At 39.1% G+C, this 26,610-nt stretch overlaps 1 protein-coding gene across 2 annotated transcripts in view; it reads right to left on the reverse strand.

Moving 5' to 3' along the window:
• The window catches only part of ROS1 (ROS proto-oncogene 1, receptor tyrosine kinase), a 96,734-nt gene that overhangs the window by 3,377 nt on the left and 66,747 nt on the right, over positions 1 to 26,610 (reverse strand). For both annotated transcript variants that reach the window (XM_036248747.1, XM_036248746.1), the window contains 9 exons: positions 24,634 to 24,717; positions 21,591 to 21,726; positions 19,759 to 19,921; positions 18,283 to 18,347; positions 17,278 to 17,407; positions 11,253 to 11,350; positions 10,836 to 11,039; positions 9,716 to 9,850; positions 839 to 1,002 (listed from right to left, as the gene is read on the reverse strand). In XM_036248747.1, coding sequence (XP_036104640.1) covers positions 839 to 1,002; positions 9,716 to 9,850; positions 10,836 to 11,039; positions 11,253 to 11,350; positions 17,278 to 17,407; positions 18,283 to 18,347; positions 19,759 to 19,921; positions 21,591 to 21,726; positions 24,634 to 24,717 — 1,179 coding nt within the window. The remainder of the gene's footprint in view (positions 1 to 838; positions 1,003 to 9,715; positions 9,851 to 10,835; positions 11,040 to 11,252; positions 11,351 to 17,277; positions 17,408 to 18,282; positions 18,348 to 19,758; positions 19,922 to 21,590; positions 21,727 to 24,633; positions 24,718 to 26,610) is intronic.

Here is a 26,610-nt window from a genome sequence, read left to right on the forward strand (position 1 = left end):
TGGAACAGGCATGATATTATTGCTCCCTGTAATCCTAATACCCTTTATTTTTTTTCCAAAAAAGTCCTTCGGTGGCTTTCTTATCCTCTTACATGTGTCCGGACAATGACAATGAAGACAAACATTGCACTGCTTTGCTAAATATGCCCACCAGTCTGCAAAGCAGCAAACAATTATTCAACACATTCTCTTTTATTAAAAAGGTAATTAAGCTTAGGCTTGCCTTGAAAGACCTGTTCCATGACTTCCACCCTTTACAAATATGCAAACTCTGCCTTTCACTCCATTTCTTCTCTCTTCTCAGCCACTTCTGTTCTGTTATCTCTCAATTATCAAAATGTTTAGTGATGTCCATATCTCTCACTATACCTTATCTTCAGGAATTGCATGCATGGTACATAACAATTCTGTGGCACAGAATTCTGTATTTCTGTCTAAATTATCAAAGTTTGGTTACATTCCCAGTTTTAAATTCTTCTTGCACCATTATTCTGCATATTTATGTCTGCTTCTGTCGGTTTTTGAACACTATTTAGAATTTTAATTTTAATTTGCCAAAAGTTGGCACCTAAATAAATTTAATATAAAATTGGTATATTTTTTCTAGTAGGCTATAAATAATGCTTTTTCACTCTACCTAGCAGGGCAGCACACTGTTGATTACAAAGAGAGGAGAGCATGTGGGCAGTTCCCTTACCCCGGTCGTGTCTCTGTGAAGTCTGAGTGCACAGGCTCTAGAATAGAGCAGGTTCCAACCCTACCTCAGCAGTATGACCATTTTAACCATGTTCCATCCATGGTGGAAAGAAAACCAGAAAATGTTGACAAACAAACTTACCTTCAAAGCCTTCATTTACGACTCCACTGGGATTTGCTTCCTCTCTGCATTGAGAAATACTGTTTAAGGAAAAATTTCTGAATAACTGAAGCTGGTCTTGAATGTCATGGAAAGTAGGTCTTTGGTCAGGTTCTTGAGCCCAACACTGAGTCATTAAATTCCACCTGAATATGTGGGTAAAGACATGAAAGTAAATGGTGATTGGATGTCATTAGGCAATCATTACTGACAACCATAACCCAAGTAAGGCCATTTTAGAAGAAAAATAATTTGAATTATTGCCAGTTTTCCACAATTAATATAAATGAACCAAAACAAAGTTTTTAGTTTCTTATTTAATAGTAGTCTACAATATCACTACCTTTATTAGATAACACCTTTCTTTTGAAAAGCTGACATTATTTCAACAGTTATCAATCCAGATAGATAGATAGATAGATAGATAGATGATAGATAAATGAAAAATGTTTGCTTAACACATAAGGAAACTAAAAGCTATAAAAGTTATTGAAGATTAAAAAGACTTTATATTCATACCTTAGTATCTAAAACAAAATTTAAGATTACTCCAACTCACACTGATATTTAGTGGCCTAACCAGAGGTGGATACCAGATTCGATTCTAGTGGTTTTACTCTTCATTACACTGTCAGGTTAATTAAGAGACTCAGTTTCCCCAAACATAAATAGCTGGTTGATTAAATATTATCTTTTCCTTAACAGTTGTCTGAGAAAAATCTGTGCGGCACTCTTAACCAGTGTTCATTCAGTCTTTCATTCATTCACTTATTCATTCATTGAACACTATTACACCAGCAGTACATCATGAGCTAGGGATGTGGCAGTGTGGTGCCTGTCCTCGTAGAGATGCATATAGTAAGTGTAAGAAGGTGATAACATTTATCTAACTACAATTCATACAAGCAGGGAAAAAAATGTAGCTCTTTTATATTGTTTGTAACTAATCAGGTCTTTCTCAGAGCTCCCACTTGGCAGAAAAATATTAGTTTAATTTCATGAATGCAGATTAAAACCTAGTCCAATTCAGTATTTTAAATAATCTTGGTAGAAAAAAATTAATAAATGTGACTACATCAAATTAAAAGCTTCTGCACAGCAAAAGAAACCAGCATCAAAATGAAAAGGGAACCAACCCACTCTTTGGGGGAACATATTTGCCAAAGATAACATTGACTAAGAGGTTAATATCCAAAATATATAAAGTACTCATACAGGTCAACAAAAGGAAGACAAAGAACCCAATTAAAAAATGGGCAGATGACCTTAACAGACACCTCTCCAAACAGGACATACAAATGGCCAAAAGACATGAGAAAATGTTCAACGTCACTAATCATCAGAGAGATGCAAATAAAAACTACTATGAGGTATCACCTCACTCCTGCCAGAATGGCTGCCATCAACAAATTATCAAACAAGTGCTGGTGAGGATGTGAAAAAAGGGGACTCTAGTACACTGCTGGTGGGAATGCAGACTGGTGCAGCCACTCTGGAAAACAATATGGGGTTCCCTCAAAAAATTAAAAACGTAACTGCCATTTGACCCAGTGATCCCACTTCTTGGGTCATATCCTAAGAAGCCTCAAACACTAATCAGAAAGAATATGTGTACTCCTATATTCATAGCAGCAGTATTTACAATAGCTAAGATCTGGAAACAGCTCAAATGCCCATCAATAGATGAGTGGATAAAAAATCTGTGGTACATTTACATGATGGAATACTATGTAGCTGTAGAAAGAAAGATCTTTTACCATTTGAGACAACATGGAGGAACTTAGAGAGTGTTATGCTGTGCAAAATAAGCCAGTCAGAGAAAGACAAATTCCACCTGATTTCACTTATTTATGGAATATAATGTACAAAATAAGCTGAATATCAAAATAGATCCAGAGTCATAGAAGTAGGGAACAGACTAACAACCTTCAGAGGGGAAGGGGGTGTGGGGTAGGGTGAGAAGAGATAAACCAAAGAACTTATTTGTATATATGCATAACCAACGGACACAGACAATCATATGGGGAAAACAGGAGGGGGTTGGAAGTGGGGAGGAGGGGTCAATGGGGGAAGAAAAGAGGAACATCTGTAATACTCTCAACAATAAAGATAAAAAAATGTTTATTGTTCAGACAAACAGTAGAACAAGATAACAGTTTGAAATGTCAGTGCTAATATATAATAATAAACACTGAGAAGTTCAAAGAAATAGTCTTGGTAAGTAATGCTCAGTCTTTTCTGAATAATAGTTCAATCTCTCTTATTTTTAGGCAATTTCTACTCCCTCTGTCCTCTTCTCCAAGATGGTGCCAGGGTATATGTCAAGTGAAAGTCTTCAGTGACGTACAGGGGCACAGTGAAGCTTCCTTTGGACCCCACTGTCCCTTGGATCTTCAAAAGTGTCGGAGTGGAATGGTCAGGAATTCCACAGCAGTGACTGGTCTGGACCATCCTGCAGGCACCAGCTGCTATCTGCTGTCTATGATCTCTTTACCTTGCTTTTGACCTTCCTCAATGAACTAGTCTTCCCTTTTCTCTTTCTAGCCATAGCCTTCTCTGTTCTGAGACTGCACCATGTCCTCTATCTGCTGACAAGGCACAGAGAATCCAGTCCTGTTTCTGTTGCATGCCAACAGGGTGCTCTTTGGCCTAATCTCTAGCTTTCAATAAAATGTTCACATCATGTGGGAAACAAAGGAGTCTTAAAAGTTCAAGCTAGATGTTCTCTGTGAGGACTTACCATTCTACCTCCTTCACCATGCTGGGTCTCCATGTCAACGAGAGGGTCCCCTACTCAATGATCTCCTTGCCATCCTCCCACACTGGGAGGACAGGGCAGTTGCTTCATGCTCTTGATGTTGCCCACACCTAATCTGATTGAACTCTACTGAGGAGGTTGCGGGACCTAGATATCCAGCATCTTCACCCTTCTGCCTCTATCTGTCAAGGTCGTTTCTTCCTGCACTTCTCCAGGGCTTAGCAGGAGTGGTATTTCTACTCACTTCCTCTTTTCTTTTAGATCAACTTCCTTTTTTAAAAATTTTATTACATTTATTATCCTTATATAGAAGTGTAGGTCTTAATCACCGAAACTGGCATTTAATATAGTAACAAGGAGCTATAAGACAGATTGGGGGCAGAGAGAGAGAAACTTATTTTAAAAACTTATTTATGTTTTTAAAAAACATAAATTAGGAAGTATTTAAAAATATTAGGAGTACGATATCAACAGATAAATATAAAATTACAAATTGCAAGTTCTAAAAAAAATGTTAAAGAAAGCAATGTGAAATCTAATAAAGATGGAACATTTTTGGAAAGTTGTTCACAGAAGGCCCCTCTGCAGAGGTGACATTTCAACCGAAGAACTTTGTGGGAAGATAAGATGCTAGTCATGGGAACAGGGTGGGGATGGGAGTCAAGGAACACGCTAGAAGAGGGAAAAGCATGTGTAAATTTCTAAATTTGGAAAGAGCCTGGCACATGTTAGAATCTGAAAGAAAGCCAGTGTGGCTGAGGAGTCACTGCCATTGAGGAGGAGAGCGTACGAGATGAGGTCTGAGGAGGAAGGTGAGATCATGCAGGTCTCTAGACCAGGCCAGGAGCTGGGTGATGACACTACAATGGTAAGCTGTTGAAAGTTTTTAAACTGGCATGATTTTTATATTATTAAAGGATTACTCTAGTTGCTACATGTGGAAAATGGGTTGTAGAAAGGCAAGTTGGACGTAAGAAAGGTATTAAAGACGTCTAGGTGAGAGCGTGGTAGTTTGGATAGAGTTAAAGGCAGAAGAACTAGAGCAAGGAGATATTCAATTATAGGTGACAATGATCCAGAAATCATTATGGGTATTGTATTTTAAATAGCTGACATGTACTTTAGGAATGATACTCTCCATTTCATTATAATGTAGTATGCAAATTCTACTTCCATCTCTTTCATTTCTTGACAAGCACCTCAGGTCAGAGTTAGTACTCAATATAGAGTACTGTGGAGAGACCTGATATTGGTCTATTTTCTAGTATTGATCTGATGTCTTTTCATATTTATGACAAGGAATTTATATTCTGGATACAGAGTGCCAAATTTAGTTCTATTTTTAAAAAAAATAGAATCATGGCTGAGAGCCTAGTCTTTCACATATTCTTTTTATTTATTTTTTATTTTATTTTAATTTTTTATTTAATTAACTTATTTTTGTTACAGATGTTTCTCCTTTTCCCCCCATTGGCCTTCTCCTCTCGTTCCCGCCCCCTGACCCCAGCATTATTGTCTCTGTCCACTGGTTATGCTTATACACATAAGTTCTTTGGTTTATCCCTTCCCTCCCTCCACCCCCTCCTCTGAAGTTTGTCAGTCTGAACCCTACTTCTATGTCTCTGGGTCTATTTTGCTTTTATTTTATTTATTTATTTATTTTTAGCTTATTTACTTATTTTTTTGTTACAGATGTTTCTCCTTTTTCACCCCATTGGCACCCCCTCTCCACCCCACCCCCGCCCCGTCCCCAGCTTTGTTGTCCATGTCCATTGGTTATGCATACATGCATATAAGTTCTGTGGTTTATCTCCTTCCACCCCTATTTTATTTATTTATTTATTTTTAGCTTATTTACTTATTTTTTTGTTACAGATGTTTCTCCTTTTTCACCCCATTGGCACCCCCTCTCCACCCCACCCCCGCCCCGTCCCCAGCTTTGTTGTCCATGTCCATTGGTTATGCATACATGCATATAAGTTCTGTGGTTTATCTCCTCCACCCCTCCCACCCCCTCTTCTGAGGGATGGCAGTCTGTGCCCTACTTCCATGTTTCTGGGTCTACTGTATTCCTCAGACTGTTATGTTCATTATATTCCATAGATACGTATACCACATATTCTTTTTAACCTGTGGCATTTAGAAAAATGGATGATACAAAGATCCCAATGATAGATTCAGAGTAAAATATTGTTAAATGTTTTAAGGAATAATTAAAGTAGAATCTTGATGACTAGCCTAAGGGTTGTTTTAGGAAGTTAAAGGAGAAAGTTAAATATAATTCTCCACAGAAAACATATCCTTTCTGGGGGAAAAAAGTTATGATTCAAAGAGATTGGCAAAGAATAGACAGACACTCTCTCAAGGCTTGTCAGACTTCAATTACGAAGTTTTTACTTATTTTACTTTTTTATGACCTGCTTCATTCTACAGAGAATTTTAAGACAATTAAAGGAGATTATTTAGGACAAAAAGAAAGAAAAAGCAAGAAGAAAGAAGGAAGGGGAGGAGGAAGGGGAGCAGAGAAAAGCCATCTTTCCAGCTCCCACTTAGCCACACTGCACCTCACCCCTTCACACTGCCCTCCAAAAGTCCAGCCTCTTGTTCAATCTATGCAATATATTCAGGCAGATATTACTACTTTCATCTACAGAGACTTAATTTACATGGAATCTAATTATTCTTCTTAATTTTCTGATGGCAAAAACATATGACCTGCTTTGTATAGTGTATAAAACTTTTCTCTTCCCTCCTCCAGGGACAAAGGAACACTGAATTGCCCTAGCTTAAGCAAAGAGAAACTCTATAAAGCAATAGTCACTTAAAAGAAAAAAGTACAACGTGGGCTCTTAAATAGCATTAAGCTGGCAGTGGAATAAAATGATGAAGCTTTTAAAAATTTAATACTGAAAGTACATGTCTTAGATCTTTCAGGTAAATTAATAACAACTTTTCCTTTGGCATACAGGTGTTTCCTTACATATAGGCACTTGTCACAATCAATATCATGCATTAGATACTTGCATTAACTTATAGTTACAAACGTTCAAGCACATTAATCTAAATAAAGATACAGGTGCTTTACTGTTGCTAAAATTCACCTGAACCAGTTGTTCCAGCTCTATACAGATACACACTCATCATAGTTTAAATGTCTCATTCAGCTAAGTGTTCAGGTTCAAATTCCTTCATTTACTATGTCAACACTTTACTCCTCTTTGTCTCATTTTTTTTTTTTTTTTCAAAATAACATGAGATTCATTAACCATGTTCATTTTTAGTGTCTATGAGTAAAGGCCTTGGGGTCATAAAGCAATTGAAATTCAACAGATAAAAACTCTATGGCATCTTTCAGTATTAAGAGGGTGAGTTTCTATACGTATTTAAACAAAGCACATAAAATATTGATTTTAAGAATTTTCTTACTCATTATGCCAATCCTGGAGAAACTCAATTAGCATCTACATGCACATATTTTTTAAGGGGTAAAAATAAGATGGTGAACCTCATGCTCTCCGTTGTTGCCCCCTCCATTTGATTCCAGTAATTCCAGCTGCCCCTGTGAGCTCTCGCTGGCTATAGATTGCCCTTTGAACCTATTTCTTCTTGAGAGTGGTGTAGTTGGTGTGCGAACTGAAAGCTGAGGGGAATACAGAGGACTGAGCTTTCCACCCATACATCCCAGGCTATGGGAAGAAGGGCAGAATGCTCTGAACTCCTGCATTCCATTAATAGCTGAGCACAGCATAGCTATCTACGGGCTCACCTGACCCAGAGTGCATCCAGGTGTTGAGAATTTAAGCAGTGAATAGAAGGTGCAACATGGCTCAGTGCAGACTTTCAACCCTCTAAGCTGGGCCTGTGATCTCAGAGAACGGCTTCAAATAAAAATCAGTTCTCTCTGTACTCTAAGAAGAGTAGTTAATCTTTATCATGACAACTTAAGGCCATGGCCGTACTGAATGGCATTGCTCAGAGCTCCATTTCCCAGCACAGCTTGTTTTCCTGCTTGGCAATGATTTAACCCTTCATGGGGCTCTGAGAGTCATGTAGCACTTAGAAGGAGGGCTGGCTTTTTAATTACTGATGTTCAAATAAACTTCAAAACCACCCAGGGAAAATTTGGTTTCATGGAAACTATATTTCTACAAAATTAGAGCAATTATGTATCCAACTAAATAATCAAGATAAAATGATATAGTCCTGGCCGGTTTGACTCAGCGGTTAGAGCGTCGGCCTGCAGTCCAGAGAGACCCGGGTTCAGTTCCCGCTAAGGGCACGTACCTCGGTTACAGTTTGTCCCGGCCCTGGTTGGGTCGTGTGGGTGGCAGCCACTCAATGTGTCCCTTTCACATCGATGTTTCTCTCTCTCTCTTCCTCTCTCTCCCTCCCACTCTATCTGAACAAAAAATGGAACCATGTCCTCAGGTGAGGATAAAAAAAAAATTATGTAGAATATTATCTTTTCCTAACACTTTCCTAGCATGCATTCTTCCCCCTCCTTCCAGTTGCATTTTTTTTTTCCCAGTTGCATTTTTGGAAACCTTTGGATTAGAGCAAGGTTCAACAAATCTACATTTTTTTTTTTTTTTGCTCCATAATTGATAATTATCCACCTCTCTCCTCCCCAAACAATATAAATGAATACATCAATCAAAATGTATAACTCAGCGATTGATTCCTAAAGTGCCTATGCTAGATAAAATTCTAACAGCATGATGAAAATTTTATATGATTAAAATTCTGGGGAAATTTCCTGAGTGTTTGATATATACATAAAAGATGCAAAAATAATTGTTAGTTTGCTAATTATTTAATTAAAATGTATTTCATACTTAGGTATGCTGGGTTGTTTTTTTTTTTTTTTTTTTTTCTGAAACCCTAGATCAAAGGTTTTCAAATTGTGTATAATTTCTTACCCTTAACTTACAGAATTTCTTCCATCTCCCCCCAAATTATCTGAAGCATATTTTTAGGCACTGTCATCAAACTTGTGTACCTAATCTTCCTGTAAATATCCCAGAGGCTGTAAAAGCTAAATCAGAAACAAGCAGTGATCCAAATCTTCTTCTTCTAGATGGGAGATTAAAATAATACAAAACCATTCACAAGTAAAACATCCAACCAAGGTGCCCAGTTCATCTTTGGCTGCAGTATGAATAATCCTCTAAATAACACAACATAGTCAAGGCAGTGCCATCATGGTGTGTATCCGAATACTGCTAATTCCTCTTGCACTTGTCTGTACCACACAGTTTAGCACTTTATTACATGCTGGCTTATTATCCAGCTGCTCCATGTGTGTGTCTTTTCTTTCAGAATACATTCTGAGATGCTGAAGAACTATGCCCCTTTTTAAACACCTCTGTATTTGTGCACATAACAAAGAAATGTATATTTATTGCTTGTATGTTCTTTTAAAAACTTCTTGAGTAAAACACCTCTTGGGAAAAGTCTCAAGACTTGATATTTCTGCTGAGGTTGTTCACAAGAAGGTGATTGTGTTTCTTTTATAATTAAGTCAAAATCACCTACTTTTTGAGGATCACAAATTTATTAGAATTCAATAGTGGCTGGAATCAATTTGATAAAGTCACTAATATTTAGTCATTACGTATTGAGTTCATAAACAGATAACCTATAATTTTTAATAGTACTATATCCCAAGATCAGCTATGTCAACAAATGTAATCCAACTTTTAAACAATGTATTTATACTTAATAGAATCTTTTAATTTGCAGATTAAGATATTAGCCAAATCATATCTTCCTAAATAAAATGGTATACACCACACACACGTGCGCGCACGCACGCACACACACACACATACAAGGAGCTTTTATTTGTTTATTAGAATTCACTCAACCAGGAGTATAAATATATTTTACTCTTCCAAATTTTGTTTCTGAAGCGAAATATGTGTATGTATAAATAAAAAAAACCATCATGTATTTAGTAAATTAGGTACTACAATCAAATTATTTTTACAAATATATAAAGACCAGTTTTTATTTTAAAATACCATACCAATGAGACATCAGATCACACATGCACATATTTCTGTTTTCTGGGTAGTTATGGTAACATAATTATCACTTACAGATCATCAGGACAATTTCTTGGTGGCTCCAATCTCCCACCTGTTTGTACGTAGTTTAAAACATCAAGGTTAGAATGAGCTGGATAAGGCTGATGACCAAGAGTTAAAATCTCCCAAATCAGAATTCCAAAAGACCTAAAGATATTAGAGAGCTTGCTTTAATTATACTTATTGCAAACATCATGCTTACAGTAGTTTCTCCAACATAATATTTCTGGAGCTATGGGGGTCTACTTTGTGGTTGGAATGATTGGCTTCATAAAAGGCAAATGAGAGACTTAATAGCAAGTTGACCACAAGAAAAAAAATAGAACAAGCAACTGCCTACCAGCAGCACTTCAGAGGTGGTAGGAAGGCTCATGGGGACACACACACACACACACACACACACACACACACACACACTGAACCTGAACTGCAGACCTCCATTATGCACACATATTTAGGGGTGAGCAGAAAAGCATTTCAGCCTTTATTGCTTCGGAGTTTGAGTGCCATAGACATGGAGAGGGAAGGCATGAATAAAAACTGGCAGCACTGAAGACCAATTTCATCTCACTCCCATCAGTGCTTTGGGCCAGATTAGCTTAAAAGTTATTGAACAAATCCTTACATTTCAGCAGCTCTCAACAAAAGTTTGGGGTTAACAAGCAAAAATGAGGAGTCCTATTCAAATAATAAAGAGATTTCCAAACCTCCCCAATGCCCTAATGTTTTTGAGTCTGTAACTTAAAGTCTACTTATATATATTAATGACCAAACATCCCCATAGAGTGGGTATTTACACATACTTAGACATTAATTCATAAGTACCTGTTCCTATTAGCCAGAGCCTCTACAGTCTGGGGGAGTAATAAAATGCCTGAAGTAAATGTAGCTATTTCACAAACACTAGTAAGATAAAGGATAAAAACTGGCTGCAGGGAGGTATGTTAACTGCTGAGACCCAGGAATAGTGTCACTTTAGACACCGCTTTCGCTTTAGCTTAAGGCAAATCACAACCTCTCTGGTCTTCTGTTTTCACACATTAAAAACAAGATCAGAGGACCTTTTAAGATCCCTTTCAGCTCTGACATTGGATGGTTTTACCCACATTTCTCTGTGTCCTATTGAGCTCACCATACATCAGACTGCGTTGTGAAGATGCCGTCCATCAAGCTTTCTGGAGCCATCCACCGAACAGGGAGCAGACCTTCCCCTCTCTTTCTGTAGTAATCATTTTTATAGATGTCCCTCGCAAGTCCAAAGTCCCCAATCTTCACTATCCGCGACAGACTGCTATAGTCTTTCACAGAGACGAGGCAATTCCGAGCTGCAAGATCCCTACAGCAAAAGCTACACTTTAATAATAATAATAATAAAGTTCCAGAGATCAGACAAGTAATGCTAGTATGTCTGTAGAAGAGACATTTTTTAAAGTAAGTATTGCTATTCTGAAGGAATGAAATATCTAATTATTTTGTATGTTTTACCCAAACTACAGATGGTTATTTTGCCAATATCCACAAAAACCCTGTATCTGGGTTAGCACTGTACCTGTGAATAAAGTGCAGCTGCTCCAAGTAGACACAGCCTTTTGAAATATCTACACACAGGTCTACAAGGTCCACCAAGGTGAGTAAAGGACCATGAAACTGTAAGAAATGAAGGAAATATTACAGGCACTTTTTCACTTTACACAAAATACACATATACATACATATGTATAATTTGCTACATCTATATGCATGTGTGCACTCATACATAATGTTTTAAAGAAATTTTTAGTTATGGTCACAAGAATTCAAGCAAAGGTAAAAAGAACTCCATCTATATGATTTCTACCCATATATACATAAATAAGACTACGTCTAGTAAGCAGAGGCAATGAGGGACCTTTGTTGGAAACAGGGTGTTCATTCTGACAGACTAAGACTCGAAACCTAGTTCTGCTATTGTCGTGTGTATGTGCTCACTCTGCTTTGTTCCCTCAGCAACTTCCTCACTGGTAAAATGGAAATAATAATCCTGACTTCATAGGATTTCAGATAAGATATGTAATCTTGCTGGTATACAAAAGGCATTTAAGAAACAGTAGCTGCTCTCATAAGTAGGAATAATAACAGTTTAATAGGCACTCACCAGTTTAACTATTGGCTGAATGTCACACTGTTATGTCAGCCATGACAATGGGCTTATTCCTCATATGAGCCCCGTATGAGCCCCATATCAATCGTTAGCAACACAGACTCTGTTTCAAGGTCACAGATTATTCCTCTCACCTAAGAGAGCCAGCACACATAAACTAAGCATGTACCTGCTATATGATTTCTATAGGGGGGGAAAAAGGCCAGCAGAAGTTTTCATTAGTAGCATATGGAAAAAACTCAAAGTTCCTGTCCAGAGGCTACGTGTACATACCATTGCCTTTTCCCCGCAATTACCCTGGTTCAGGCCTTTAGCATCCCTATCTGACTCATCCCAAACTTCCCATGTCTCCAGCCTCCTGGGCTTTAATTAGCTTGTTCTGTTGTGACCCACTCCCTGTAGGATTTATTACAGATTCCCGAGCACAGCCTCCATGGCAGCTCCAGGCTGCACCAGCCTCTCTGTGTCCATTTATTTCCCATAGTTTCTCCTCTCACAATTTGTACTTGGGCCACACTGGGATGTTGCTGTGTTTTCATACATTCTCTGCATCATTTCTCAACCTCCCTTCTGTATTCCTGCTATCACTGCTTCCTGGAATGCCCTCCTTAGTCCTGATTTCCATACACACCCTCCACTGAGCATCTAGAGAATCTATAATGATTCCCAACCTTGAAATTCCCCAATCCCTCACAGACAGATGCTCTTCAGTGCTGCTCCCTCTGCATTCCCAGCAAGCTCATGTCTTGTTCCCCCAAATAGGAAGAATCCTGACATTCTGGGACAAACATTGCCATGGTCCCCTTCAACCACACCTAGGTCTGATAACGAGGCTAGAACTTACTCCCAAGAATCAGTCCCCTGCGGTCCTGTTCAGGTCCACCAGATGTCGATCTCATTGCCTGTGTCTGGGTATCCCAACTGGTTTGCTAGTTCCTCTGTGAATGAAGCTCTGCTTTGCTCTTGGCAAAGCCTACCCTACTTGTGAATACTGTCTTCACAGAGAATCCTGCTCCTGAACTCCAGCCTGGTAGCCAGAGCCCTTTTCTCCACTGACAGATTTTCAGAATGCTGCCTGCCTGCCTGCCTGGATTTCTAAATATCACTTCCTCCTGACATCCTGTGTGACAACAAGGGGGGACACCTCATCAGCCCTTGTTGGGCTTCTTTGACTCCAGATACTACCCTGGGCTACCATCTATCATCTCTTGCTAAACCCTCTGGACATACTGAACCTCCATCCAGGTCTATTCCTGGCAAAGCCCTTCACAACTCATGCAGGTGTAGTTTCAGAGAGTTTTCTGTTTCCTGCCTTGGTTGTTTTTCCTCCACAGTCTTTCCAGGACCCCTTCGCTGGAAATCATCTCTCTCTCCTCTGTGTTTCAGCAGTAGGTTCTCTACTCCACTCTAATGGGCCCTTCCATCTTCTACCTTACATGGGTTATGTATATGTCACTTACCTTCCTACCACATAGCCAGTTCCTTGAAAGCAAGAGCCATATCCTGTGCAGTTGTACAGTACATACCCAGCAAAGATGTGGTGCATTAAATTGTTTCTGGATATGTGTTTGCATTATTTTGAGAAGTTGGTTTTGTTTTTACTTTTTTCTATCTTAATATAATCTTGGAGTATCAAAGCTAAAAGTAGTCTGAGGAAGATTTTGATTTAACATTTCATTTCATAGATGCAGAAACTGAGACACTACAAACGAAGGACTAAACTAGCAGCCTGGGCACAGGGATGGGAAAGAACGCTTGTGGTAGTTCTTCATGGGGGGGGGGGTGTGCGCACCCTCTGAGCACTCTCTGTGGCAGATGCTGCCCCCATGAACTCAGCGTGATAGGGGCTTAGAGCCTGTGGTGTTCCGCCGAGGGCCCTGGACCTTAATTCCGGCACTGAGCACCTAACAGCTCCCTGTCCTGTGCGGCTGGAGCAAGGAGATGAAGCATGGACACTTCCTGGGCAGCTGGCAGGGAAGGCAGCGAAAGAACTGAATGTGCTCGAGAACCAATCACTACAGCCATCAGGACTTTGGATATACAAGAAGAGTTTGGAAAATAAGGATCCATGTGTTCTCTTAGTCCACCTTCATCCTCTCTTCTGTCTTCCACAGAAACCTTTAAAAATCCACAGCTACACTTTCCTGTTAAAGACCAGAGGTTGGTGCATTTTCAGTTCCAGTCTCTCCCCAAACCTTACTAAACGGCAGCTGAGGGGAAATGTTTATGATCTCACAAGGGCAAATAGTTCTGGAGAACAGACACAGGACAACAAAGCATGTTGGAACAGGAAAGCAGACGGAGGGGAACTTCGGCAGAGTCCAGTGGGGTGAAAGCTGACCACCTGCAGAGGGAGAAGACTAGAACGAAGCTGCTTTTCACTGTGGAACCCCACAAAGCCTCTGGATTGCAGGTGGCAAGTATCTCTGACTGCCGGGGTGAGGGCAGGACTCAGAGCAATAGGAACGTTCAGAGGCTTATTTTAAGGGTTAACTAGATCCTGGATCTCCTCATGTCTGCACTGCAGCTGGAGGTTTTCCTCTGAGGAACATACACACACACACACACACACACACACACACACAGCACTGGAACAACACCAACTTCAAAGGTAGCAGACATAATAAGGCACTGTGCTGAAAATGAGCAGGGAAATTAAATAAGTCTCCACACACCAAGCCTTGAGGCCTCCAGCCTCCTCGTCCCTCCCGACCCCCTGGACTGAGGCCCAGGCTTCTCTGCCCAGAAGGGAGACCCACAGAGCCCTCTCTGGCAAAGCTGGGAACCTGCTGGAAAGACAGCCAGTGCTGTCATTAGGGGACCCCCAATAGAACAGTGGGGTCCGACACAATTAGAAGGAAGCTGCCAGGGACACATAGATTCCAGTCAGCGATTAAATATGAAAGCATCACTATTAAATACAAAGACCAGCCCAAAACTGCCGAATGTTTGAGAATATCTCACATTACAGATAGATCCCAGAACAAAGAAAGAAGGAAATCAGAACAATGTGGGAAGCAAATTAACTACTTAAAAACTATCATTAGTGTCTGAGGGAAAATAGAGAAGATGTTGCATGTATGACAAAAACCCAGATAAGTATTTTAAAATGCGGTCAAAATATAAGAATGAGTCTGTATAAAATTAAAAATTTAAACTCTAGTTATAAAAGTTTAGGAAACCACCCAGAATTGAGAGCAAAAGGACAAAGAGTTGAGAAACAGGAGAGCAGCGAATAGAACAAAATGATGAAACATAGCTGTCCATTGTCCAACTTAGGATTTTCAGAACAAGGAAATAGAGGAAACAAAGAGATTTTTTTTATTATCAAAGAAATAATGTGAAAAAAATCCCAGAACTCAGGGGAACAATTTTTCAGACTGAGTATCGAGATGTGTAAAAAGTACCACAGATAAAAAGTTCCGAACATTTTCCAAAGAGGAGGGGCAAAACTCAGGTCACTGGTCATAAGTCTGAGAACCAAAATGACAAAAGACTTCATAAAGCCAATCATAGAAGCTAGAAAACAAAGACGTAGTGGATTTGTTTTTGAGGAAAAGGGGTTTTCAACCTAGAATTAGCCAAATTGTCAATCCTGTGTGAGGAAAAAATGAAGGACATTTTCTCAGAAAGAAAAAGGAAAAAAAAAAAGGCAATTTAGTCCCAGAGGCATTCTGCTTTTCTAAAGCAAAGCAAAGAAGTCGTGAAACAGGGCCTGGCCGGTGTGACTCAGTGGTTGGGCATCAACCCATGCACCAAGAGGCCACTGGTTTGATGATTCCTGGTCAGGGCCTGGTTGTGGGTCCGATACCCAATGGGGGGCATGCAGGAGGTGGCCAATCGATGTTCTCTCTCATTGATGTTTCTATCTCTCTCTCCCTCTCCCTTCCTCTCTCTCTCAAATCAATAAAGAAAAAAAAAATTAGAAGTCAGGAAACAAAGGTTCAACATGGGAATGACCAGGGTAATTGTGAAGGCAACTTGTAGGATAATGGCTGTGTAGATAGCCCTGATGATAAGCACTCATATTGGCCCAGGAGAGAAGTGCTCAAGAAGAAAATGTGTATGTGCTGGATTATCTGATATATCTCACCATATTGATACAAGTATTATAATTCTTTCAGGAAGTTTAGGTCTATGGGAAATTAAGCAAATGGAGAAAAAAGATGCATGCATTAAAACTAGCCTAAGGAAAAAACACAACCATAGCATATGGGTGACTCAGCCACAAATGATAATTAAGTAGTCATAGTAATGTTAACTTGCAATCTTGATTTACCTGAAAATTGTGATATGTCAGAGGGATAAAAGAAACACAGTTTCTCTGTGTGTAGGGCTAGTGGGTTTGGGCTGGTGCATGAGTAGGTCTAAGAGAGTTAGACCTTAGAATAGTAGTAGGCAGCCTTTCATAACAGGAGGTCGATAGATTCCCCCACGGTTGAAGATCAATGTGCAGGATAAGCAGAGTATTTAAGAACCTGGAGGTAAGTACCAGGGGAAATGCGTAGCTGCCTTGGACGGGGGCTAGGATAGAGCCTGAGATGAGAGAGTGAAAAACTCTGTTTTTTTTTTAAATACATAAACTTTGTCATATATCTAAATGTGTTAGCCATATACCGGGTATTTTGATAGAAATGAAAATCAATTTTTAAAAAATCTACATACTTAAATTTTAGTTACTTGCTCTGTCTCATGTGTTTCTCATCTAAAGTGAAAGGAGTACTGGGTGCTGTCACCGCCTGGCGCTCATTCCACAGCATTTCCAGGGTCCCCACCATGCCAGGCACTGCCCTGGGTACTGGACAGAGAACAGAGGATGGACCGGAGCTGCATTTTATGGGCAAAATTGTAGAGCCGACAGGACCTGTCAGCATGGTTGTAAGAAAAGAGAAAGCAAAACATTGGATGAATGGCACAGAGGAGAATGTATGAAATCAAGAATTTTGTTTTGCCCCAAATAAATTTGAGATGCTTATTAAAATCCAAAACAGATGTATCAACTGGGTGGGGACATATAAATCCAGTACTCAATAATAACATAAGGGCTGGAAATGTCACTTTGGGTGAGACGGATATACAGACTAAGTACAGAGAAAGATGTGTCTTTTCCAACTCCTCACTATCTCTGTTCTCCAGAAAACATGATTTTGGCAGTGAGCGACCCGTTTTCCTGCTACATACTGAAAAACGACTCAAATAACCAGAAAATGCCAGAAATTAGTCCAGGGTGCTTGCCAATTGTCCGAATCCAATGTGAAGGAAGTATAAGAATTCTTCCCAAGGAAGTCTTCCAAGTTTCTCTCATTGGCCGAAACTGCAGCCTACCAAACTTAAAGAAAATTAACATTATGTTTATGGTCATCACAAAGAAAATTAAAAGGACTTTACAAGGCATTTACGCTTCAGAACCAATACTGCCAACACCATTTCCTACCGTTGTCATCCGAGCTTTACGCAAATAGGTGAGGAGATCTCCTCCTTCCATCAATTCTAGGATAATGTATTGGGGTTCATTCAGCAGACAGACGCCAAGCTGCTTCAGAATGTTGGGATGATTAAACTTGCTGAAAGGTGGAAAAAGACAGGCAGGATGACATGATGCAAAGGAAGTCCTAGCAGAGGGCCTTTATGGATAGATCAATTGCTCATCTACAGTTACATCAAAACCCCTGATTTTTTTCTCTGATAAATAAAGCCTCCTTTTTCCAAGTGCTGGTCCTCGTTCTTGCCTTACAGAGGTAATGTGGCAACCCCTAGTGGCCAGTGCCTATGGATGGAATAGGGTCAGTTTCAGAAGAAACTAGGTTTATATCAAGTATTTTGTGTTTTGGAAAAGGAAGTAATTTAAACTAATTTCCTTCTTCAAAAGATATTTGAAAACATTATGGTTATGGTCATCACAAGTATGAAATATTATTCTCTTTTTTAGAGAAACAATTCAGACAGGTAGATTTGGCCACAACTCTTTCAAGATGTCAAAGTAAGTAAAACCCAGTCTAGTAACTAGAACCCACAGCTTGGGACCAATGTCTCTGAGCAGTTGCTATGCCAACAACTGACTAACGCTGAAGACAAGTTTACCAAGACAGGGAGATTGTCGCATCATTGTACTAGGAGAACTTTCTCTTACTCGGTCTACTTCAACCATTATCACACAGTTAAAATACCATAAGCTTGTTTAAAGGTGATCAGCTTCAAAAGTCACTTGCAAAACACACTTCTTATGGAAGGTAAAAGGAAGACCTTTAGCCCAGGCTTGGAAGACTGGCTTCTATGGAATACTTGTCAATACAGACATATTTCTGTTTAAAGTGCAGCCATGTCCACCTGGGACATGATTTATTATGTCCAGTGATTCTGAATGTTAAAAATCCACCAATGAGATGTAAAAGCTTCCTACCCACACCAAGGGAAAATTACTTTAGAGCTACCCTGATACCTCATCAGATACGCCTCCTTCAGGAATTCAATCTTCTCCTGGTCTGTGGAGCCCTTCTTCAAAGTCTGTGCAACATAAAAAGCAGCCAAGAATCAGTATAGAAGACATTTCTGTGAGCCCAGTGGGTCGATGGAGATCATTTGTTTTGTTTTATAATATCCATCCTGAAATTTTGAAATAAATAATGGATAATGCTTGTGCATGTGCTATGTAAACCTATTCAAAAGATAGCTCCTGTTATGGAAAGTATTTAAGTACAAATATCTGATAGATAAAAGATCTAGTAATATTTATACAAAGTCTCTCCAAAATGCAGGAATTTGTAAAAGAGAACAAATACAGTGTTTATTTAATTTCTTAATTTTCAAAGTTTTCTATTCAATATCTGTTTCCCCAGCTTCCTTGCTAACAAATGCCCTAATTTGTTTCTTAGAGGCAAGGTGCCCAGTCCCAGAGATAACCATGAAAATCATGTCCCACAATTCTCCTGCCTCCCTTGCAAATATGGCTCAGCTCTGGTCAATGAATGTTCTAGCCTGAATGCAGATGCAAGGCCTGATTCTTTGGCAGCCATTTCGGAACCATGAGACAACACACACGTACAAAGTGGAGAGAATTTCAGCTCTGCCAGCGCTGCACTAAAGCCAGCAGTCATCCTGTTACGTGAGAAAAACAACACTTATTAAACCAGTTGAGAAAATGTTGCCAACCCTCAAAGCACTAAACAAATCGTGATCAGGATATTTCTTGCTCAAGTACATAAAAGATTCATCATCTGTTAACAAAAGAAAATTTTACAAAAATCCGAGGATGTATCTTTAAAACTACGTTTAAAATACCATGATGGATAATTGTGTAGTACAAGTCAGCAAAATACAGTCTGTGGACTAATTCCACCCTGTCACCTATTTCTATACAGCCTGCAATGTGAAAATAGTTGTGATTTTTTCCCCCTAACTTTGCTGAGGTATAATGACCATGTTACATTTTTTAAAAGGCTGAAAAAAGTTTAAAAAAATATTTCATTATACATAAAAATTATGTGAAATTCAAACTTCAGTTTTCATAAATACAGTTTAACTGGAACATAACCACACTCACTGGTTTACATGCTGAATGACAGAGTGGCGTAGGCACGACTGTCATGACGTGGCCACAAGCCTAAAATATTTACAATCCATCCTTTTACCCGAGACCTTGAGAATGCACTTAACACCCCCACCTCTCTTATAATGTATTTGAAGGGAAAAAATTACTGGATCTTAACTAATTAGTGACCATGGAGGGCACTATTAATTTCAGAGCTTATGTAGAAGATGGAAGAGAAAAAAATGTGATTTCTGTAGCCGTGAATAGGCTTCCGCCTCCTACCAGTTCTCTTTTCGGTGAAGATCACTCATCTTTCACTACAGTTGTATCCATGCCGTCTATTTAAATGCGCTGACATAATATTTCAAGGAGCTGAAACCACATTACCTTCACTGCTACTTTGGTTTCTCCACTTCCAACTCCTAAGATGTCTACTGCTGTCCCTTCATACACTTCTCCAAAGGCCCCACTTCCCAACAAGAGACGCAGAGTCAGTTTTTCCCGAGGGAAGGCAGGAAGACTTTCAATCTCCTCTTGGGTTGGAAGAGTACTAGAAAATAACAATATTTTTGGTCTCCCAAAATACATATGGCTTACAAGCTGCTGTTGGCGTTAGTGTTCCAGGGAGGATGAGAAAGAAAGCTCATGGCTTTGCAACACTGTAGTGCCTTCTACCTGACACAGTGATGTGGAATTTTGTGTTCCTGTTGCTTCCCTATTTCACTATCCAAAATATTCCTTCGCTGTTCTAGAGCCCGGACAGGCCATGTCACTTTGCTTCTAGGCACCTTCATTTTGATAGAAACATGCCCTGTGTGCATTGCCTCAAGATTTTTTTGCTGTAGCATGTTTTATTATAGTTACCAGTGATTAATTTCTTCAAGTTACCAATTCATTTAAACAGTGATTGCAAATTAGTAACAAATGCATCTGGATTTATGAGCTCAAAAGCATTTACCTTGCCCTGTGGGTGTGGCTCAGTGGTTGAGCATCGACCCATGCATCAAGAGGTTGCTGGTTCGATCCCCAGTCAGAGCACATGCCCAGGTTGTGGGCCCAATCCCCAGGAAGGGGCATGCAGGAGGCAGCCAATTGATGTTCTTTCTCATCGATATTTCTCTCTCTCTCTCCCCCCCTTCCTCTTTCTAAAATCAATAAAGAAAAATATTTTTTTTTAAAAAAGCATTTACCTTAACTATTTCACACATCTGATCTCTTATATAAAACAAAATTTACTATGATCACAGAAATCAACTCCATTTCCAACAATTTAATTTTCAGAAGGCCAAGCTTCTCATTTGGATTATTTTAAGGGAAAAAAAATGCATCTACATTTAAAATGCTTTGAGTTTTGCCCTGACTGGCTTAGTTCAGTGGTTAGAGCATCAGCCCAAGGATGGAAGAGTCACCAGCTCATATCCAGTCAAGGGAAGTACCTCAGTTGTGATTTGTCCCCAGCCCTGGTCGGGGTCATGCGGCAGGCGACCAATAGATGTGTCTTTCTCACATCGATGTTTCTCTCCACCCCCCCCCCCACTCTGTCTGAAAATAAATGGAAAAATAGCCTCGGGTGAGGATTTTTTAAAAATTAGAACACAAAAGTCTTTGAGTTTTTAAAAGGGAACCTTGAATGTCAAGTGTGCTGAGTACTTTCTCAAGGAAAAGTCACCACTGAATAGCTAATTTAGATCAGCATTGTGTCTACTCCAACTCCTTCATTTTTATGTCTTCAGTTACAAATTTCAAGGCCTATGACTATATAATTCTCTCCTACATAGACCATAATATAGTGTCTTGTATAAAGACATTTAAATATTTTCTTTAGGTATGACGACAACGAAGTTTAACATTAATCTATCTTAATGAGATTTTGTAGGCAACTGCCATCCAACTTCTGAAAACAGAATTGGATTGAAATTAATAGCACACATGCAAGACCCTAGAAATTCCACTCTTGCAGATGCCTCCAGCTGAACCATGTTACCATCTACTCTCTTCAATGTAGTATTTTTAATTTACTTTTGAACTATGTGATAAAACATTGGAAAACAACTGATAGGTGCTTATTTCCCACATCATTTGCCATCCATCCCAGCATCCCAGGTCACATTTAAGGGTGGAAGGGTGTGTTATTAATAATTATGCCAGAATAGCGGGCATAACCCCGGGTATCCTGCCCAGCCCCCCTCAGGTGCCCGGGATGAAATGCCGTTACTCACTGTACCGCACAGCAGCCATTAGCCAGCCCCACTGCGGCAGCCAGGCCTCGGAGCTCCGCCAGCTCCTTGTCTTCCTTCACGAGAACTGCCAGCCCTTCCTTGGGAGTTTTCTGATTCCTTAATCTTCTGTGACAGACTAGAAAGAAGAGAAGACATGATTTACAAAACAAAGCATTGCTTCCTTTTATCTTTAGGATATGTTAACAAAATAGTTTAAGTATTTATCCATAAGAACACCATTGGGAAAATAACAGAATTTGATTGAAAAATATGTTCATAATAAAACAACAACAACTAAGAACTCTAGGTGCAAAGCCATAGAAAAGCACATAGCTTATACTACCTCACCTGTCATCTCATATCAGAGTACCATTTAACGTATTTCTTATTGCTGTTATAAACAAGTTGAAGTATCTTAATATCAGAATTTATTTTTCAGTCACCTAGAAACCAAAGTCAAACCAAAACACACTTGCATAATAATTATTAGTGAAACAAATTTATTTCTGAGTCCAGATATGTCCAGGTTATACTCCTCAGTAGAGCTGAGGGGTGTTTTCAATGTAACGGTTATAGTGGCATGCTTTCGTAGTGGTCCTCCTTTGCTGTGAGATCGTGGGAGGTTGTATTTTCTTCTTCATACACTGTGAATATTATTTTTATACTCACACAAAATATATGGTATTTTTAAAGATTAAAATACAATCATGTCAATAAGATCATCCATCTATCCTGAAATATTGGCTCAGAAGGTGAAAACAGCAAAGATGCTTTGTTAGATTATCAGGAAAATTTGAACTTTATTTCATAGCACCTTCTGTATTCAACAGGTTAGAGTTTCATTCAAGTGAAATTCCATCTGAGGGACCACACGGGGGGAGATCCTAAGTACTTTTGCTAATGCATTTTTTCAAACCTGAAATGCTCTCATACCCCTATTCTTTTTCAAAGGCCCACATTAAAGTGACATCTTCAGTTAAAGGCCCATCTTCAGTGACAACTTATGAGATTTCTACAACCTCTCCTGTTCTCTCATCTCTGAATTATAAGACCAACTGAGGTTCTCCGCACTTCTATGTCACTGTCTTGTGTATTTCATGTACAATTCATTGCCTTTTGTTGTTGTTTAGCACATAAATCACTGTTCATCTTTTCACACAGGTAGGTCTTACCTCCCTCATTAGATGACAAGCTCCGAGGTCAGCAAAGTATTTTACTGCTTTATCTTTTCCCTCTGCTCCCAGCATATGGCTATTGTTGCACATTAGATATGACTGCTCCCCACAGCAAAGCCTGTCAATGCTTATTTTTAAACCTTGTTTCAATTTTATATTTATAAGTATGACTAATGAGAGCCCTCAGTACAGTAGACATTTTTAAACAATTGCTACTTTTCATTATTTTAATAACTCAGTCTTGTCTCATGCACTTACACACCCCTACTAGTAAAACCACATGCACTGCTCCTAAATAACCAGATTAGCTTAGCTACACTCAAAAATCTGTGAGTTCCAAATAGAATAATGACCTTTAAGTCCTGAGAAAGTCAGATATCCATAGGATGTCTTGAAAGCACAATAGGTTGTCTGAAATTATCTCATGTTCATCCACTAGAGTCATGAGTTTAAACAATGGTGATGTACAAGTAGGCAAGCAAAGGTCAGAAGGAAGACTCTTCGTGTATAACTCATTCCCAGTAGGAAAGCAGACAAGCTTTATTCCAACTATATGCCAACTGCCAAATATACTGCAGTCATATGCGTGACTCTGGAGGGGCTTAGTGACACAAACATCAGCTGTGCGGTACTTAGACTCCCTGGAACCACAGGTTAATATCCTGGCAGGGTCAGCTGGAATTTTTAGCTTTCCAAGTTCACTGAAGGAGTCCCATATATTATCTGGGTGGAATCTGTGGAAAGAAATCTTAATTCAAGTTTCAACGTGCTCTCCAGTAGCTTATGATTCCAATCAGTTTGGGGAAGAATAAAGACTGAGAACACTAAATAGTGAGTTAGTGAAATATTGGCATTCATTATCCTGAGAGATTTCAACTTTATGTTTGTAACTTTTCCCTAAACGTTCTCTTCTAACTTTTCTTTATTTATGAAAAAAACAAACAAAAAAAGACACTAGTTTCTGAATATGTACTTGAGTGTTCTTTTCTGGTAAATAAGCTTTTCTTGTAATGTTTCAGCATGTCAGGGACTCATAATATTAATAATGATAAAATGACCATATTTCTTATAATCCAAACCAAGACATTTTAGGGACAAAGAAAGTGCTGCTGATGTTTATGCTGAGACAATAGGACTGAACCAGGATGTATAATCACTATAATAACCCTGTGGGCCCAATATTTGACCAATGCTTTTGGGGTTGTCACTGTACTTTCTCATTATTAAACTAAATCTTTTTAAAAAGGACTTTTGGGACTAACACATTAATATAAAATGAACAGTGAGAAATAGCCAGTTTTCTATCTACCTAACCTAGCTTTCCTGGTCATTTATAAATGATCAGGGATTTGAAATGAGCAAGTCAGACATCTGAAAGTGAGAGTGGACTCTACGAGCCAGAAACGGCTCTTCTGCGGAGGAGGCTCGCTCATTCCAACCAGGCCGGCTGCCCACAGACCCGAACTGTCCTGACTGAGGGTTGCCACTGGTCTCTTTTTAATCCTATCCTTTTTTTACATGCCCAGGGTACTTTTTTTATTTATTTCAAACTATAAGCCACAAGCACTTGTTACATTGTCAGTCAGAATCAAACACTATTTTAAAGAAAGTTAAAGTCAGTGTTCTTGCAAGTAGGTTTATCTAAAGTATACCATGAAGTGTAAATATAGATATATTGTTCATAAAATACTTACTCCTAGATCCAGAATACAATTTTAAGAAGATAATGGTTATGAACATATAGCCAAAGGTAACATTATAAATTCCATAAATTTATTTTATGTGGGAGATTAAATAAACTAAGTGATAAATCAATTAGTGTAATCAAGTAAATAATTTATTAGCTATTTAAATTTTTTTTTACTTACCAAAAGTCAATGGGATTATGACGATCAGAAACATTACAATTATAACAGTAAGTATAAAGCTTGTTTCTGGTATCCAAAAATCATCTAAAGAAAGAAATGAGAAAGATAACTTAATTCACAGAATAGACAGACTAGGTGCTCTGCCTGATATACCAGAACTAGCTCCTATGATATTTTAGGGGCCAGTTAAACCATGTAGTTTGAAGTCATCTGTAATAACAATATTTACACCATGGGAAATCAAAAGTTAATGTTTTTTCTGTGTTTTTTCCCCACAAACAACCAGTTTATTAATACATTATAGGGATGTAACCCACCCCGGTTTCTACGTTAAAGTGACCAGGAAAACATGGATAATCCTTTCAATAAATTTGGGACAAAGAAGTCTCAGTCTTCATATATTATATAGTCTGGATTATTATTTCTCTATAACATCTTTATATACACATTTAATCCCAAAGTTATTAAGCTGAGGAATATAAACATAGAACATGGTACCTTTTCTTAGGTAGCTTCAGTTGAGTGGAGGAGATAAACATGTAGACAGAGCTTGGCAAACTATGGCCTGTGGGCTAAATCTGAACACAGCCTGATTCTGCACTGCCCATGAGCTAAGAATGATTTTTAAAGTATTATTAAAAAAAGAAAAGAGGAGGGAAAATATGCTACAGAGATCATATGCAGCCTGCAAAGCCTATTTGGTTCTTTTCAGAAAAAGTTTGCTGAACTCTTATCCAGATAACTAAAAATAATTTTTAAAAAGGATGATGAGGGTTTTATATAGACTACTGGGCTGTGTGTGTGTATGTGTGTGTGTGTGTGTGTGTGTGTGTGTGTGTGTAAAATGCAATTATTTACTTGCCTAAGGAGTATCTGTTAAGTATCATGATGGGTTCATTTAGGTTAAGCCTTAGAGGAGGAGAAGAATTTCAATTGACACAAAGTAAGGGAAAGGAAATTTCAGGTAATAGGGTGAATGGTAGGTTGTGGGGACCTGCATTCCAGAAGGAAACCAGGGCGGAAGACCTAGTGGCATAAATGCTTTCCACCAGCCTGATGTGACCACAGCATAGGGATGAATACTGGGAAAGATAAGCCACAGGTGGAGGACAAACCACAAATTTGTACACAGTCCTGAAGGCAGTAAATGGAGAGCTAATTTCGGGCACTTCAGAGAGGGGTTGAGTGATCCAGCTGTACTGTGGCTAGATTAACTGTCAGTGTGTGATTGAGCCAAAAGCACAGGCCAGAAATGATAGCTTAAATTAGGAGAGCCAAAGTGGAAACAGGAAGGCGGGAACTTATCAGGCAGACATCAAGATGGGAAATCAACAGAACTTGGTGAATGGGTAGAGGGGCAAATTAAACATTGTCCTGAGATTTCTAGCCTATGTGATTAGAAAGATGATGTATCACAAACTGAAACGGGACACATAGTGGAAGGTGTAGATATTGGGAAAGAGACAAAATCTCGTTTTAGGTCTATTGTGTAGAAGATGAGAACAGGACAAGGCTGGATAAAGACCAGACTCTGGATAGCCTTGGAATTCTATCTAGGAGAATGGACTTGATGAGGTGGGCATTAAGAACCAGCTGAGCCCTGGCCAGTTTGGCTCAGTGGTTAGAGCGTCAGCCTGTGGTCCAGAGAGACCCGAGTTCGGTTCCCGCTAAGGGCACGTACCTCGGTTGCAGTTTGTCCCCAGCCCTGGTTGGGTCATGCGGGTGGCAGCCACTCGATGTGTCCTTTTCACGTTGATGTTTCTCTCTCTCTCTCTTCCTCTCCCTCCCTCCCACTCTATCTGAACAAAAAATGGAAAATTGTCCTCGGGTGAAGATTAAAAAAAAAAAGAACCAGCTGATTATTACTGAGGAGAAACATGTCGATGATATTGATATTTTAAGTAGATCACATCAGATGAAAGGAATAATTTTGTAGTTTAGACGGTAAATTACACAGTCACTCAATTTATTGCTCAT

The sequence above is a fragment of the Molossus molossus genome, unplaced genomic scaffold (assembly GCF_014108415.1).
Source record: "Molossus molossus isolate mMolMol1 unplaced genomic scaffold, mMolMol1.p scaffold_m16_p_8, whole genome shotgun sequence".
Taxonomy (NCBI): domain Eukaryota; kingdom Metazoa; phylum Chordata; class Mammalia; order Chiroptera; family Molossidae; genus Molossus; species Molossus molossus.